This window comes from Curcuma longa, chromosome 21 (assembly GCF_044706935.1).
Source record: "Curcuma longa cultivar G26 ecotype Majalengka, Jawa Barat chromosome 21, ITB_CL_G26_1.1, whole genome shotgun sequence".
Taxonomy (NCBI): domain Eukaryota; kingdom Viridiplantae; phylum Streptophyta; class Magnoliopsida; order Zingiberales; family Zingiberaceae; genus Curcuma; species Curcuma longa.
The window spans coordinates 10768147-10784450 of record NC_133881.1 but is presented as its reverse complement, the minus strand read 5'-3'; the positions used below and the strand labels follow the sequence as shown (position 1 = coordinate 10784450).

At 37.5% G+C, this 16304-nt stretch overlaps 1 protein-coding gene across 4 annotated transcripts in view; it reads left to right on the top strand.

Moving 5' to 3' along the window:
• The first annotated feature begins 614 nt into the window (after window positions 1–614).
• Window positions 615–16304, top strand: part of LOC141814731 (cation-chloride cotransporter 1) — a 28037-nt gene continuing 12347 nt past the window's right edge. The window contains exons 1-8 of one of the 4 annotated variants that reach the window (XM_074702676.1): window positions 615–729; window positions 2637–2811; window positions 4345–4494; window positions 4774–4852; window positions 8827–8918; window positions 10111–10225; window positions 10684–10784; window positions 11810–11871. In XM_074702676.1, the coding sequence (XP_074558777.1) occupies window positions 2666–2811; window positions 4345–4494; window positions 4774–4852; window positions 8827–8918; window positions 10111–10225; window positions 10684–10784; window positions 11810–11871 (745 nt within the window). In that variant the 5' untranslated portion in view covers window positions 615–729; window positions 2637–2665. The other 3 variants (XM_074702679.1, XM_074702677.1, XM_074702678.1) reach the window with 3 other exon arrangements.

Genomic DNA, 16304 nt, shown 5'->3' with positions numbered 1-16304 from the left:
AGCGGCCAGACCTTCCTCTGCTACTCCTCGCGCAGCAGGGCAACTCGCTGCTCTTCACCCCGGGCTTTGTCGACGTCGTGCGCCTCGCAGCTCTCCCTGATCCCGCCTATGAGCCAGTCCTCGATCGGTTCAGCGCTTGCTATCCGATCTTCGACGAAGCCTTCTTCACCCGACCCTTCTCTGTGGAGTACATGTGGGAGAAAAAGGGATGGGGCGACCTGCTTCTCCTCGCCCATCCCCTCCACCTCCGCCTCCTCTCCTCCCACGACTGCCGCGTCACCGTGCTCGACGACTTCAAGTACAACAACATCGACGGCGAACTCGTTGGACTGATTCTCATTCCCATTCCAGTATCTATACCAAGCACCAAAAATTCGGTAATCATTCCCATTGCCATTAACCCCTCAATGGAAATAATATCCATTCCCATTACCAAATGTATACCAAGCGCCCCCTAAGATTCAAATTGAATTCAACACGGTCGGGTTCGGAGACCGCCATTGTTAAATTGATCCGCATCATGTCGAATCGGGTTCAGGGATCGAACGACATCGGGCGCGTTGATAGTTATAATTCTCCGCCGTCTCACACTTCGCTACCTTCTTCGCGTCCAAGTTTCCCGAAGCCGATCCAGGCGGTCTTTCGTCCTCCTCGCCGCCGGCTCTACTGCGGAATCTGGACGACGGCGCCTCCTGTTTGAGGGAGATCCGGTCACGTTCCAGCTCCTAGGTAAGATTCAAGAAACCACGACTTTTTGTCCTCTCAGTTACGGTTACTCTGGACTCCACTGTAATCCTTCCTTCGCCTCCCTTTTCTTCCTCCACCCTTTAGAATGAAAGAATCATGGACAAAGATGCGTCAACGATTATTTTTTTCTTCTTTTGATGATGATCTAGTGTTCTCAGATCAGATCCGGATCCGGATTGAACGACTTTCACTGGGAATACATTCCATTTCCTAATCGTCGATGAAGTCTCTTGAAGGGTATTAAGATCTATTGATTATTGCAACACTCATGAAGGAAATTTGATAATCAAAAATCAAAATATAATCCACAATCGTTTGTCCTCTCGATTTCATTTACTCTGAACTCAACTGTAGTGCACCTTGAAGCTAGTAAATATCAATTGATAGTGGTTGCTAAAATTTGAAATTATACCAATGTAATTAGCACTTTACAGCTAAATATCTTAAACAAAATTTTATTTATTAAATCATGATATAATATGAATTCTTTAGCGCACATGGTTGAAAATTTTATAGTTACTTGAATTCCTTTGCTGACATGTAACTTGTGTTCCTTTAGCAGTGAGTATTGCTTGTTGCATGATTACAAGGATTTTAATTCATTTAATTCCTTTTTGTCTTCAGATTTGCAATAAGGCAACTTTATTGTTTCAAAAGCATGTGTTGTTAGCTAAGTGTTCAATGAATTACATAACTGTTTTAGCACACGGGTATCCTGTCGAGGTTACAAGAACTCAAGAAGCTACAATGAACAATAAACCTTTGGTCTGACTGAACTGATTTTCATTATGTTACTTCCTTGAATTACACATATAGGTCTGTGTGCAAATCACTACCACCCAGTTTGGACAGCTTGACAAAGACAACTGAGTTTGTTAAGATGATGATGAAGATTTTGTTATGATTTGGAAAGTGAATGTTTTGATAGATATTAATAGCCGTTCCAAGTGTGCATCGTTAATCAGATCCTTCTTTTAACCAATCCTAATATTATTTTTTTTGTTTTGGAATAAGTTTGACTTTGCTTCTAAGTTGCTGTTAATATGCTCGACATATTTGTACACGAGTTTGGCTGAATACTACTCATTGATGATATGTTAGTTGAAGCTACTTGCTTGTCAGAGATATGCTACATAAACACATTAAGTTATGGGGAAGTGATAACAAAGCTTAAGAAATATGAAATGACCAACATCTCAGAAAACTTAAGACACAAGGCAATGTGCTTCTAGTGGTGGAATAAGTAAACGAATTTAAATAAACAAAAGTACTAGTTGACATCTTGTATCATTTCAATCTGAGAGTTATGGGCCAGATAAATTGGAGAAAGAAGGTTTCAGAAAAGAATTAATAAAAAAATAGTGAATAGATATTAGTCACTTCCTTTTTCAATGAGACTAAATTTGTTATCTCTCGTGTTTAGACAAGGTAAGCATTGGAGTTGGACAATAGGTGATCTTATATGGTCTTGTCCATATATGAAGCATTGTCTTTGAATTTAGACAATTGTAGAATATTTTGTTCTGTAAAATAACATAAACCAGATTGTGGATCAATGCTTTTCAAGCCCCTGATCTTTTGAAAATGTGACTGCAGCCACTTTCTTATGCACAATTCATAGAACCACAATAGCTCAGTCTTCTTGGGTAGCCTCAGTTCATCTTGTGGCTTGCTGCATGGTATGAGGCTCATGCCCTTTTGACAACATGATAACCAAATTTCATTCATCAAATGAAGTACAACCTGCATGGCACACCTAGATCCTTGACTTGGACAAGCTCTTTGTATTTATAATTCTTTGCATATTTTCTCTGTTTTTTTTCTGCTAGAAAAAATAGTTGATTTTGATATTATTGTGTCTAGTTTCCTGATTTATTTATGTGCTTCAGGGCTGGTAAATTATTATTCAATAAAGAGGATGATAGAGGATGGTGAAATTGAGAGTGCAGATGATGAAATGCCTTCGCTCGGTCGACGGCAGTATAGACCTGTTGTTTCTCATGAAGGATCTGCTGTCCAGATACAGTCCATGGAGTCGGGATCTCTCCCAGAGATACCTTTGAAGTGAGTTCCTCATTTAGCAATTATTATTGTTTTCGTTAATTCTCTCATTCATTTCAGAATGGCTGGCTTCACTCTCTACTTATTGATATTAGTTAAAATGGTAAACTTCAACAAGAAACTTGCATGATTTTGATGAACACGATTTAGTTTAAAGTAGTTTTGATGTAATTTCTTTTCACAACATGGTATATGGTACACTATGTTGTATGTCTTTATGGCAGCATCAGGAATCTTGGTTCTATCCATTTCATTGGGATAGTGCTGGTGATGTTAGCTGTGTGTATTATCCTTCATTTAAACCTGTCAACAACTGTAAGTTATATCATATTATGATTTCAATTCAGATTCCAGTCTTAAATAATTAAAGTTCAACAAATGGTTTAAAGTGTGTGCAAATAAGCATATAAGGACAAGATGCGCTGTTATTTGAGGGGTTTGATGCACATGTAATATAATTAGCATTGTTTATTTATCATTCCATCCAAGTACTGGATTGATCATACCTTTTTCTACTAATATTGGCCAGTATCATGTAGAATATGTGAGCATGTGAAACTGGTATCAGTTTGATATTGACAATATGTATCAAGTGCCCACATGCAATGCCACTTTGTATCTGATCAGTATTGAACCATTCATGGTGTATACACATATCTACTAATATTTATGGCCCAAGGATTATTTCTATAGAGGATTGGTGATTGATTCACTGGCTTGTAGTTCTGTCCTAATACTTCAGCACTTTTGTATTTAGTATCCTTGAAGAACTCTTCTTTTAGGAATATACAGACAAATGAGAGTGGACTTAACCTTGGTGATTTGGATTCTATATTTTGCCAAATGCAGTGTATGCTTTTTCGCTCTTCACTTAAGCTTCTAACTTGTTGGGTGCAATTGAATTTCAGGTGAGCTTACTCACCTTAACCATTGGTTTAGGTTAATGTGTGATTCTTTTTTTCCTTCTAGGTTAAGAATATTCTTAGCTGAAAATGGTGCCCCTTTGAAATCTCTTGGCTTGAATCATAACTAGTGTCTGCAAGCCATATTTATTATTAAATTTTGATGTTATCATTGGCTAGGCTCAGGTTGCCATCCATGACCCATCTGAAAGGATATTATTTAATTTTCATAAATCTTAAGTCAAGAATTCATTGGGAGTTAGTAATTTTTTTTGGCTTGAATTTTCTTATGAGTTCCCATTTCACCTGGATTAAAGTGAGATATTTTAGTGTCATTAGGGTAATTCCTTACACGTCCATGATTGTTGTTGTTGTGACCTTTTGATTGTTCTCCATTGAATCAACTTCTCCTATATAGTGCTGTGATCAAACAATGTATTTCCTTTTTGCATGCTGGTTTATTCAGTATAGTGTTTTCAATAAATTTTGGTGCTATTCATAATATTGATTTTCAGAAGCAACTTATCTACAATAATTGTATCTTCAGTTTTCCTGTGTATATGGCAAGCATAAGTTTTCTGTTGATCTTTTGGGAGTTGATTGATGAAAAACATACATTTTATTTACATTGTAGGCCAATTAGGACAGCATCACATACAGAGAATGTTCCAAATACATTGGAGGGGCCCTCCCATCATCCTGATGTGCCTAACAACTTCCCAAGGGAATCAAAGTTGGAACTATTTGGTTTTGATTCTCTTGTTAATATATTGGGACTCAAAAGGTATGTGATAAAATTGACATTGTTTCCCATCAATTTTGACACTCAAGAAAATACCAAATTGGTGTTTTCTGTAAATTACAATTGCATGTGTATGTTTGATATGTTGGTTGAAGCAGAGTCTAAATTTCAGTTCACTGCTAATACCAAACCTTTTGAACTGATATGTGTTGGTCTGTATGGTATTTTAAAATTGACCAATACACATTTTACACTTTGGATCAACAATTAAATACATTGATGTTTATTTTCTTCAATTTTTAATTGATTAATTCATTACAGTATGACAGGGGAACATGTTCCAACTCCCACCAGCCCGAGAGATGGTGATGAAGTATTTGTTGTTCTTGGGAGCCCAAAGGTACTTAAGCCAGAATTTTGGTTATAGTTGCTCTGCATTTGCTTTCATGTAGCTAGAAAAGTTGTAAGCATAATTTCTAAGTACTGGTAGATTTAGGTATTCAAACAGAGTATATCTTGCTCTAATGAAGTAAACCTTAGTATGACAACGTGAATTCAACCCTTTCCCATATAACTTTGAAAGAAAGCAACAGATCTTCTTTCACTTTAACCCCTAAGTATGAAATCAGCCTGAGAGAATGTTCTAACATTTCCAGAAATATCGACTATCTATGTCAATCTCACACTGTCAAATATTTCACCATGTGTGAAGAGCAAGGAACTGAGCTGCCAAATATGTCATTTGTAGGATGAAGAGAACACATCTTCTAGAGCTTGCAGGAAGATGGAATTCTAGAACCTCAGTAGAATAATTTGAAGATGATTGTGGTTTCGTTGATGATATCTAATGCTTATAAGCTTGTTTGTAATGCAGAAGGTATGACTACATGTTGTATCCTAATGCTTTGATTGGATGTTCCTAATTTTTGATGCAAAGGTAAGCTGCTTTGAATTTATATTACATGGTGTATCCTAATACTGGGTTGGATATTCCTAAGTTTTGATGCAAATGTTAGCTTCTGCCCATTTGCTAACATCATATATTTAAGCCTCCTTTGGATGTTTCTTCTTGAATCAGTCTAGTCCCATCTTCTCCATGTCTTCCATTTCCATTGCATTGGTTGCTGATGTGGCTGGAAAGCACTTGGCATCATTCCCCTTTCAGATAAGGTGCTTATCCTCAAGCACCAAATTGTTCAAGTTTTTAGGGTTCAGTTTTATACCCAATAACTTTTTTCACTGCCATCTAATTGATTTGAAATATGAATAAATCATAAGATAGACTAAGCCTATTCCACTCCACTAGAAGGAGAGGGTCGACGCATTTTTTTATCTTTTTAAGCTAGATTTGGCTCTTATTTTTATATCATACTTGTAAGTGGATAGAGGTGATGACTACATGTGCAAGATGTAGCATGACTAAACAAAATGGTTATGTTTTTTGTTGGAGGTATTCACAAAAGTCTAGGGTGTAATAATGTGATGATATATGGATGTCATTGTCATAATGTTGACTTGCTCGATTGTTAGTGAAGGGGAGGAGGCAATGATGGTGGCAATTAAAAGGTAAAACATGAGGCTTGTAAAAAAACTGTGGCTTTCTCCTCACGTGGATGAAGTTGGTGTTTGGTCATGTCTCACAAGTGGTGTGCGATCATGTCTCATACGATCAAAGTGACTAGGAGAATGCAACTTGTAGAAGTGATCACTTAAGTCTGAGGAGACTAGCATGAGTATAAGTGAGCAAAATTTTGGTTAAATCAAACAAACCGAATGAACCGATCGAATTTAAAAATTCGGTTTGGTTATTTCGGAATTTTGGATTTTTTCTAAAAAAAATTGGTTATATCAGTTAATTCGGTCTGTTCGATTTTAAAATTATTTATTCAGTTAAATTGAATAAACTAAAATAAATAAATTAATCGGTAAATTTCTAAAATGAACTTATAAATCTCTAACTAATCGGTAAATCTCCTAAATACTTGAAAATTTTGATTAATTCGGGTTTTGACCAAATTAACCGATATTTTATCGGTTTCATTTGTTCGGGTTTTATTTGAAAATTTGGTCGATTCGGTTAGTTTGAAAAGATTCGATTTATTCGGTTTCGGTTTATTCGGTTCGGTTCAGTTCGGTTTGGTTTTAACCGAATACTCAGCCCTAAGCATGAGAATATATGAACCAAAGATGTTTGTTTGTTGTTTGGGCATTTGATTGTTGCAGATGCTGAGGTAGTTTCTATTTGCGAAAGGTGATTATTGTTGCCAAAATGAAATTTAAATGGACATTAATTCTTAGGCAAAAACTATATTTGGTCGATGATGGTGTAGGGTCTAATGAATGTCCACATCTCCACAATGGCATGATATTGTCCACTTTGGGCCTAAGCCCTCATGGTTTTGTTCTTGGGCTCTCCCCAAAAGGCCTCATCCCAATGGAGATACTTTCCATCCTTTTAAACCCATGATCTTTCCCATGTGTTTTAGATGTGGGACTATGTTTGCACCCTTGCAACCCAACAATCCCCCCCTCAAACAAAGGACCACTGGAAGCTCCGCTACCATTTCTCATGGTCCGGCTGCCATGTCCTCATGGTCCGGCTGCCATGTCCCTCATAGTCCGAGTCTCCCCTACTTCCTTTGTTTTCCTCGAGGGTCCCCACATGGTTAGATCTGGATCATGGCTCATACGGCGGTTAGTCCGGTGAAGAGCGGCCTCGCTCTGATACCAATTGTAGGGTCTAATGAATGTCCACATCTCCACAATGGCATGATATTGTCCACTTTGGGCCTAAGCCCTCATGGTTTTGTTCTTGGGCTCTCCCCAAAAGGCCTCATCCCAATGGAGATACTTTCCATCCTTTTAAACCCATGATCTTTCCCATGTGTTTTAGATGTGGGACTATGTTTGCACCCTTGCAACCCAACAGATGGTTCCTCTGTACCTTGTGCTTAATGGGACTCTTTCAAATGCAAAGCTGTTGTATTAACTCTCAGACAATGCATTCAAGAAGATCTTGGCCCGTGGTTGTACCACTCAAGTCATTAAACTAGTAATGCATAGAAAATGCCCATTTTTGGTAGTTTTTGTGTAACAATAGACATGTCACACAAGTTAGTGTGCTTTGCTTCGCTCCACTCGACTTAACACTCAAATTCCATGGTCATGACTCACCAAAATCATGATTATGCTGTAAAGGACAAATGCCACGAAAAGGCTATCCCTTGTCTTGCTTGTGAATCGTTGGAATAGTGCATTGGGATCAATCTTAACACTCTATTATTGTCTCTTACTTATTTTCTAGTGTAATAGTACTCTAATCATCCACAAACACTTGGGTCATCAATTTTTATTTTTGGCAATGACCTAGGAGACTCCTGTTTGAAGACAATGTGCTTGGGACCTGAGGAAAATGACTCCCTTTGGCAAACAAATCCACATAAGGAGCTCCACATGCTATTGACATAAATAATTTCATGACAAAAAGTATTAGGGTAGGTCCTGCCGATGTGCTTTTGTTGCTGCAACGAGGTCTCCTCAGCATTGTTCTGTTAGTTGATCAACAGAACTGCATCCACAAGCGACACTGATGATGCATGAGAAAAAAGGTAGCATGGACAGTGCAGGGAGTCCTGTATCAACTCACATGATTCACCTTTAGAGGAGAAACATCATCGAAAATATTGGGACTGTGTTTACATCTTGGAGAATAGAATCAATACGCTGCATGAGGTTATGGTGGGATAGAGTTACACCACCAGATCCAAGTTGGCCACATTTAGCCCCTCCATTGGTCACACTGTCCTATCTATTCACATCTATGTGGGGGAATGTTGATGGCAATGTTCAGTGTCTTGCATAAGTTGTCTTTTGTCCTGTATTAAATCTTTAGCTTGCCCTGAAATTTTTTTGTTACACATGTAACACATCAGTTGGAATAGAACCGTGTTTGCAGGTTATCTTTTGAGAGAAATTTCTTTTGAAAATTTGCTTTCTTGCTTTTTCCTCTTTAATGATTTAAGCTTTCAAACACCTTTTTATCTTTATCAATGACACTGATATGGCCTGTAAACCTTTTACTTTGTTATTTGGGTGGTAGTACCTCACTATTCTGTTATCCCTACAAATTAATTCTAGTGAAGATGATCCATTTGGTAGTTTAGTGATATCCTGTTGATTACTTTATAGGTGCAGTGCTTTGCCAAAAAAAAAGTAATATATTATAGTAGTCTGAGAAATCTATGCACACAACTGTTTTCTGCTTCTTCATTGTGGACTCTTCATCATTTCAAATCAGGCGAATTGTTAGCTATAGATGATTACAACTATATTACTCTTTAAAATATTGGTGGTTCTTAATTTTTCTTTTTGTAGGTTGTTGGCCCCAAGTCAGGGACTTTGATGGGTGTTTTTGTTCCTTGCTTGCAGAATATATTGGGAATCATATACTATATCCGTTTTTCCTGGTAAAGTTCATCATAAATTGTATCATACAATCATACTACTTTCTTTTCAATGAGAAAATTTACTGGATAAATAATCAATATTGTTACAAAATAGTTATATTACTAGTATCTAACTAGCGAATCCAAGAATCACAAGAATTAAATACAGCTGATTCAGTGACTGACCAAAAATTATTAGCAGACGATCAATCTCAACATATTGTTAAGAATAGATTAGACTTAGAATATGGATGATTATCTTCATCAGTGCTCCCATTGCAAAAATAAGCTATGATTTTCAACGGACATGAGGCAAACAATTGATAGCTGACTTTTGTATTATGATATTGGTATATAAAAAGCCCTCAAGTGGCATTCTACATCTGTTTCTCCAGTTTAAAGTCAAACATGCGCATGAGCCCTGTTTAGAATAATCAACTAGTACTATTTTAATCCAAATCCCAACGCCTACATCCACATGTTATTTAAGCTGTATGTGAACATACACAATCATATTTTAGTGTGTTCTGTGCCATAATCTCTGTTGCCCTTCTTTTTCTCCCTCTTTCCTTCTTCCTCATCCCAAATCATCATTTCTCTGTCCCATCTCTCTCCCTCTACCTGACTTTCCTGCACAGACCTTGGTCTGCGGTGGATGCCTAAACCTCACCTTTTAATGAACAGTAGCTGACTTTTGTACTCAGATTCTGAGTTTGCATGATCTATCACGTTTTGTCCAGTATCAACCTTCTCATTTTGATAATGTAAGGTAAGGTGGAGTTCATTGCTACTGTTTCATTGGTAATACTCACAGACCTAGCACTTGTTAAATGCATATTTAATGCATCACTTGGATTCATTGCGGATTTTTTTTCAAAGATGCAGACATCAGCATAATCAAAGCAACAACACTTGTCATTCTAACAGTTGAGGATCTTTTAATAGATATATATATTTGATGTTGAGCTTGGTGAACAACTTGAATGAAATTTCTATGCTCTTGATGCATCAATCAATTTGAAAATATCATGCTCACACAAGTGGTGGGAGTATAGTACTTGCTCTGATGTTGTTTTACTATTGTTTAATTATTCCTGCTCAAGTATGACCGAAATTGCCCACATTGTTTAATGCCTATTTTTGGTTTTTAGTCTTCATACATTTGTTCTCAGTTTCATTTAAACTTATTGAGATGACGATCTTTGGTTTATAGGATTGTAGGAATGGCTGGCATTGGTGAGGGTCTTCTATTGGTTGCATTTTGTGGATGTTGCACTTTCTTAACATCAATATCACTGAGTGCAATTGCAACAAATGGGGCAATGAAAGTAAGCATTTCTTTTCTAATTTCATGGGGTTCGTTGGTTGACAAACTTACATTCGCAGGGCAGTAAGCATTTTTGGAACATAGGCCAATAAGTTTTTTTTTTTTTACGGGATTGGCATTCTTCAATATGCATGAAATTACTAAGTGGAAAAGGACTAAAGCTTCAAAACTAAGTCACATGAGTCTTAGTAGTTGATCTTGGTTGAGGAAAAGTGAATTTTTTTTGTTGAGCCTTAGTTATTTATGAAGCATGAAACTCAACCTAAGCATGACTCATGACTGAATATGTTATATCATGTCTTAGATGTTCTGTTGGTTCATTTTGGATTCCTTTCTTTGATTTATAACTATGATAATTTTTCTTTTTATGCTCAAGCTTCGATACATGCTTGCTGTCTATTCAGTATATGATTATTGGTTAAATAATCCTCAAAACCACATTTGACTTTGAACACTCAGGGTGGAGGACCATATTATCTCATTGGTAGGGCATTGGGACCAGAAGTTGGAGTTAGCATTGGATTATGCTTCTTTCTTGGCACTGCAGTTGCTGGTGCTATGTAAGTCTATTCAGATTTCTGTATTTGTCTGGGCACTTCTCTAATCCTAAGATTCAGTTATGTAAGGTAATCACAAAATATGCAGCAAATTTGAATACTCATGCAGATCAATTTCATATTTCCCAATAATAGTTTACAATTGTTTGTTGTAAAAAACATATTCACTTCTTAAAAAAATTACAACTTTAACAATAAAAACCTCTCGGACTTCAAATCTGAAATTTCTTCAATTTCACAGAATTTCCAGTTTATAGAGGACTAGAGAAGCTCTCATTTTTTTCATTGCTCATTCTAGTGTTCTACTTGCAAAAAAGTATAAATTATAAGTGTAAGTCATTATAAAGCAAAATAAATATGCAGCTTACAAATGATTGAAGCTAAAAATTAAATAGAAGAATAAGCATGTAGTAGTAATTTAATTAATTATTAAGTAAACAATTAATTACAATAAAATGTTGATTGTTATTATTAATTAGTCAACAAATAAGCATCGAAAGGTACCGAAGCCATATCATTTTGATAAGAGACCAAAACTCTAGTACGGCTTAAAATTTTAAACCTTGGGCAGTGTTTATATCCATCAAACTTATCCTAGATTGGCAATAACTTTCTCTATTGGAGCTTCTAGGCTAACGAAGGGGGTTGATGCCCTAGATTATTCTACTATAATTTGAGCTTAAGTACTTTGGGATATAGTTATTCAAGTCTATCAACTTAATGGGGGTATTGTGATTTTCCTGATTGATTCAATGATCTTATTTCCTAAATGGGTCTATGACTGCTGACTTGTCTCACGAAGTTTTGGGTTAGTTCTTCAGATCTATCAAATTAATGGATTAACTATTTGCTTTTTTAGGATCATGGAATATGTTGCACGTTCCTTAAAAATATAAATCAACTTGGAGGTTCCATGGTAGGAGTTAAGCCAAAGATAATTTGATACTATTCCTTTTGGTCAATAAGCCAAATGTTCTTTTTAACTCTTGCTTGCATACTGTAATTCTTCACTTTTAATATGGTTTCAGGTATGTCTTGGGAGCTGTGGAAACCTTTTTGGATGCCGTGCCTGGTGCTGGATTCTTTAGAGGTAAATTTAGGTTGTTTCACTTCAAATTTTTTGCTGGCTGAGGAAAAAAGCTTGAAAAGAAAACCCTTTGTTAGATACACAAGTTGAGGTTTAGGGAACTACTTAAACATATAACACAGCCGCCAGATTGATCATTATGTGACTGATTAGGTGCTAGTCTTTCAAAAATTAAAAGCATTTAAAGATAATTGCAACTTAATGTTCATTTAGTTGGATTGGCAACTCTAAAAGACTAAACATATAAAGCTAAATTTGTAACCATTGTGTAATTTTATTTTTTTGCAAACTTGTTTTATGTATAACAGGGACCTGTACTTTTGTAATATTAAAATACTGATTCCTTGTGTTTCACTCAAGAATTCAAGTTCATCTTCAGTAAATTGTAATGTTAAAAGAAAATAGTTAGTTTGGAGATCATGTTAAGATGCACTTGTAGATTTTCCGAATTAGGGTTGGCCAACTGGAAATAAGTTTATGTTGAGAAGTTAAGCTCTGGTCAACCTGACACTTGTGTTTGCACAGGAAGGTTTTTCATTGTGTCATTCTGTATATGCTCTGTTAGCCATGCGATGAATGACATGCCAATTGCTCTTTTTTTTCTTAAATTTTAAAAAAAAATCGAGAAGTAATATGTGGATCCTCAGCCCTGTTTATATTTAATATTTTCTGTCGCCCTTCAGTATATTATTTTATCTTGAATAATATTGTTATCTAATGTTGCAAGCAACACATGTTTTCTAGATTAATTTCCCTTTGCTGTAATAAAATTTAGGAAGCAGCCAGTTGAACTTAATCACTAGGTCACCTCTATGATTTCATGTATATGCTAGCTTCAGCAACATATTTTGTGCGCTGATTCGACTGTGTAAACTTCTAGTCTACCTATTTATTGCACCAAATTTGTATATTTATTTTCTTCTAGTTCTATAATCTGTAATACATGTAGAATAATTCATTATGGAACCTTCACACCTATTCATTTTACCTGATTTATCCAATTTTTATTTTTTATTTTTACTGCTCCTCTCTTGCAGTCCTCTCGTTAAAAGTTTTTACTCCCAATCTTATGTTTTCCATTCCTCCTTTTGCACTCTGCTGAAATAATATTTGTTGTCTTTTACCCTATTCTATCATTTTTGTTATGGGAAAAGAGGAGATCGTATTGCCCTTCATTAATGATACCTATTATATGAATATATTTAAGACTCATGATAACTCTAAACCTGAAAGTACCAATGTGAGATTAGACCCATTACACCAAATTTAACTTGATGGACTAAACTGAGAGTGATTGGCTTGTTTGCTCTAACAACAATCATGTGACCCTTGAGCCTGAATTCTTAGTAATATACCATTTAGCCTATGGATCATCATGGCAACTTTCCATGTTGATTCCACTAAGGTTCGATGTTAAAGCCAAACCTTAATACACAGTCCAAAGACGTTGACAGTAGTTAGTAGTTACCATGTGAGAACTTGCTCAATTAGGGGATTCTGCAGTAGGATGTGCCTGTAGCACTTGTCACTCATGCAAGCATGTCCAAGGTCTCAGTTTGATATGGTTTATACTTGATACAATTTTTGTCACGACCCGGGAGATAGTCATTCGAAAAATTTCGACAGCACCTCCTCAATATCCATGACAATTCCCTGAATACAGATACATATACATCGGCCACAGACGGCCGGAAATATGGACTACACGTCCGATCATACACACTGATACATAAACATAATAATTAATAAACTCTACATACTAGGCCTACACGGCCACATGCAATCAAATTAATTTAGTGCACCTCGAGAAAGCCGAAGGAACCGTATACACGAAGTCCACGTCAGATGTAAAATCACGCAACAGAAAAATCGCGACAAGAACCATAGTGTATCAAATCTATCTACAACCATTTCGAATGTAACAAATGCTATTCCACCCATATCGAACTACTACATAAAATGAATACATTAAACCCACTAGACTGCTGATGTGAGATGGAAGCATCCGGCAGATCCCTGACATCATCTGTAAGCTCCTACCTGTTACCTGGGAAGACAGAAAAATCCCAGGGTCCAAAGAGGCGAGTACAAAACTCAGTGGGTAATATAGAAACAAATAGTGCATGAAGAGATAAATAAAATAACAAGGATACATACCACAGTTCAGCAGGATATCCTAAATAACTCTGTAGGTAGTAAACACTAGAATAATCTCATGTGATGCGTCATATGAATGACATGTCAAACAGAATGCAACAATCAAGTATCAAACAGATAAACAATCAAATGCAGGATCAGTACGGTCCAATACATATATATAACATGATATGCGTATGCATGATGCAACTGCCCCACACGCTACAGCACTCGTGCAAGCATCTGAGGCTGAGTATGGCCGGCATCGAGGGATTATTACTCCGCGCCCTACAACAAAGTAGTCCGGTGATCTAAAGCGAGGGATCAGTGCTCCGCGTCCGGTGATCCCATATCCTATGGCCGATATCTATCCTCTAATACTCTCTGAGTACCACCCCTAACCGGTGTCGGGATCAGATCATCGACTCGGCTGCGTACACTGCCATACAGCCATCGACTGCGTACACTGCCATACAGTCGCCATCAACATGATGGAAGTAGGGGTCATAACCACCTATATCAATATGCTACTAAAAGCCAACTATAGACAACATAGACCCACATCATTGGGATTTATAATCGTTGTCCAGCGTCATGATGAGATGTTCATTTCATAGTCATTAGCACCTACCAGGCTAATCAATAAGTGTAGGTATAGGTCATAATGATCTCAAGTATCATAAGGAAAGAACTATAACAATAAAAATCACAAATGTCATATCCAGAGTAGAAACACAGTCAGGAGTATTAATCCAAGGTCAACGGAAGTAAGGTCAAGCAAGAAATAATTATGAGTGCAACTAAGGTATCCAAGTAGCAAGGAACAGGAGTACGATAAGACATATAATTAACAATGATAGAAAGTAACATACACTGGGAAAGAACTGAACCTGTGTTGACCAAACACAGGAATTACCCACCTGAATGACGAATCGTCGCAATAAAATCTCTCCGTATCCATCAAGGTCCTGCAAACAAAGCATCCTCTAAATAATTTATTTTTAGTAGATTTTCAACAAACTAAGCCTCCCATTTAACCTCCAACTAACTCTAGTTAGCCTAATCCGAATCAACGAGGAGCAACACAAGTCAATCTAACCGATCCAAGGTTTAGCACTAACTTGTCCATTCAGCATGACTCGGTTAATTGAAGTTAACCTCTTTCCCCGTTAACCTAAGTTAATTGTTTACCTACTTAAACAATGTTCCTTGTTAATTAACCGTACTAACCGAGTCAGACACTAACCTGGCCCTAAATACGATCAACACCATGTATCACTCCCCTTTAACCTAACTAACAATGTAGAATTTAAACATCCTAAATTGCATTAACAAATACTATGTAAACCTAAGAGGAATTTAATCGAACATGTGGCATGCATCACCCAATTCCAACCTAACCAATTAATCCGATTAAAATCTAACTTCAACAACCAATTTAACCTAACCTATTTACCGATCCAACCCACTCGGCAACAACCCAAAATTTAACTACTTGAACTCAAGAGCTTACCTCTAAGATCAGTTCCAAATCAAGCCCTGTTCAAGATCATGAAATCAAATGGGAACCAAACGAAGCACGGCTCGGCAGAATCACAACAGGGAAGGAAAGGGCAGTTGTCGTCGGCTGCTTGTCTTCTCCATGCGGTAGCACTCAGAGGAAGGAGACGACGGTGGTGGAGACGGCGTGCGGTGCTGAGCCGGGCAAGCAGCGGCGGTCGGTGCGGCGTCGGGCTTCACAGGAACCAGAGGGCAACCTCGATCGAGCGGCGTCGGCTGGCAAGGAGGAACTCCGGTGGGAGCTTAGGAGATGGCGGCGGCTTGTGGTTCTTCTCGTGGCGGGCGATAGAAGGCGTCGCAGGCGGCGGTGCTTCGGCAGAGTCTTCAGACGACGTCGGGCAGGGAGAAGTCGACGGCGGCTCTGCTCCAAGGACTGTGACGGTGGTGGCAACTAGGGGGAGGAAGGCCGGCGTCGGAAGGAGAGGAGGGGAAGATGCCGGCGAAGAAAGGCTCACGGCTTCGGCAGATGAGGGAAGGGTCGTGATCGGAAGGAAAGAAAGGCTTCGGATTTCCTTTTATAACGAGGAATGCACAGTAAATTGGCCGATTAAACCTAAATTAACGCCGTTAACCAAGTTTTTATCGACTAAACCAAGTTAAAAACCTAAGATATATTAAAACTATTGAACCGGTTACTGTAGCGAACCGGGTTTAACTTTGGTTCGCTTGATTCACCAATCAAACGACCTCCGATTCGACTCAAACTAGTTTTGTTGGATTCGTCTTTTCAAAACGAATCT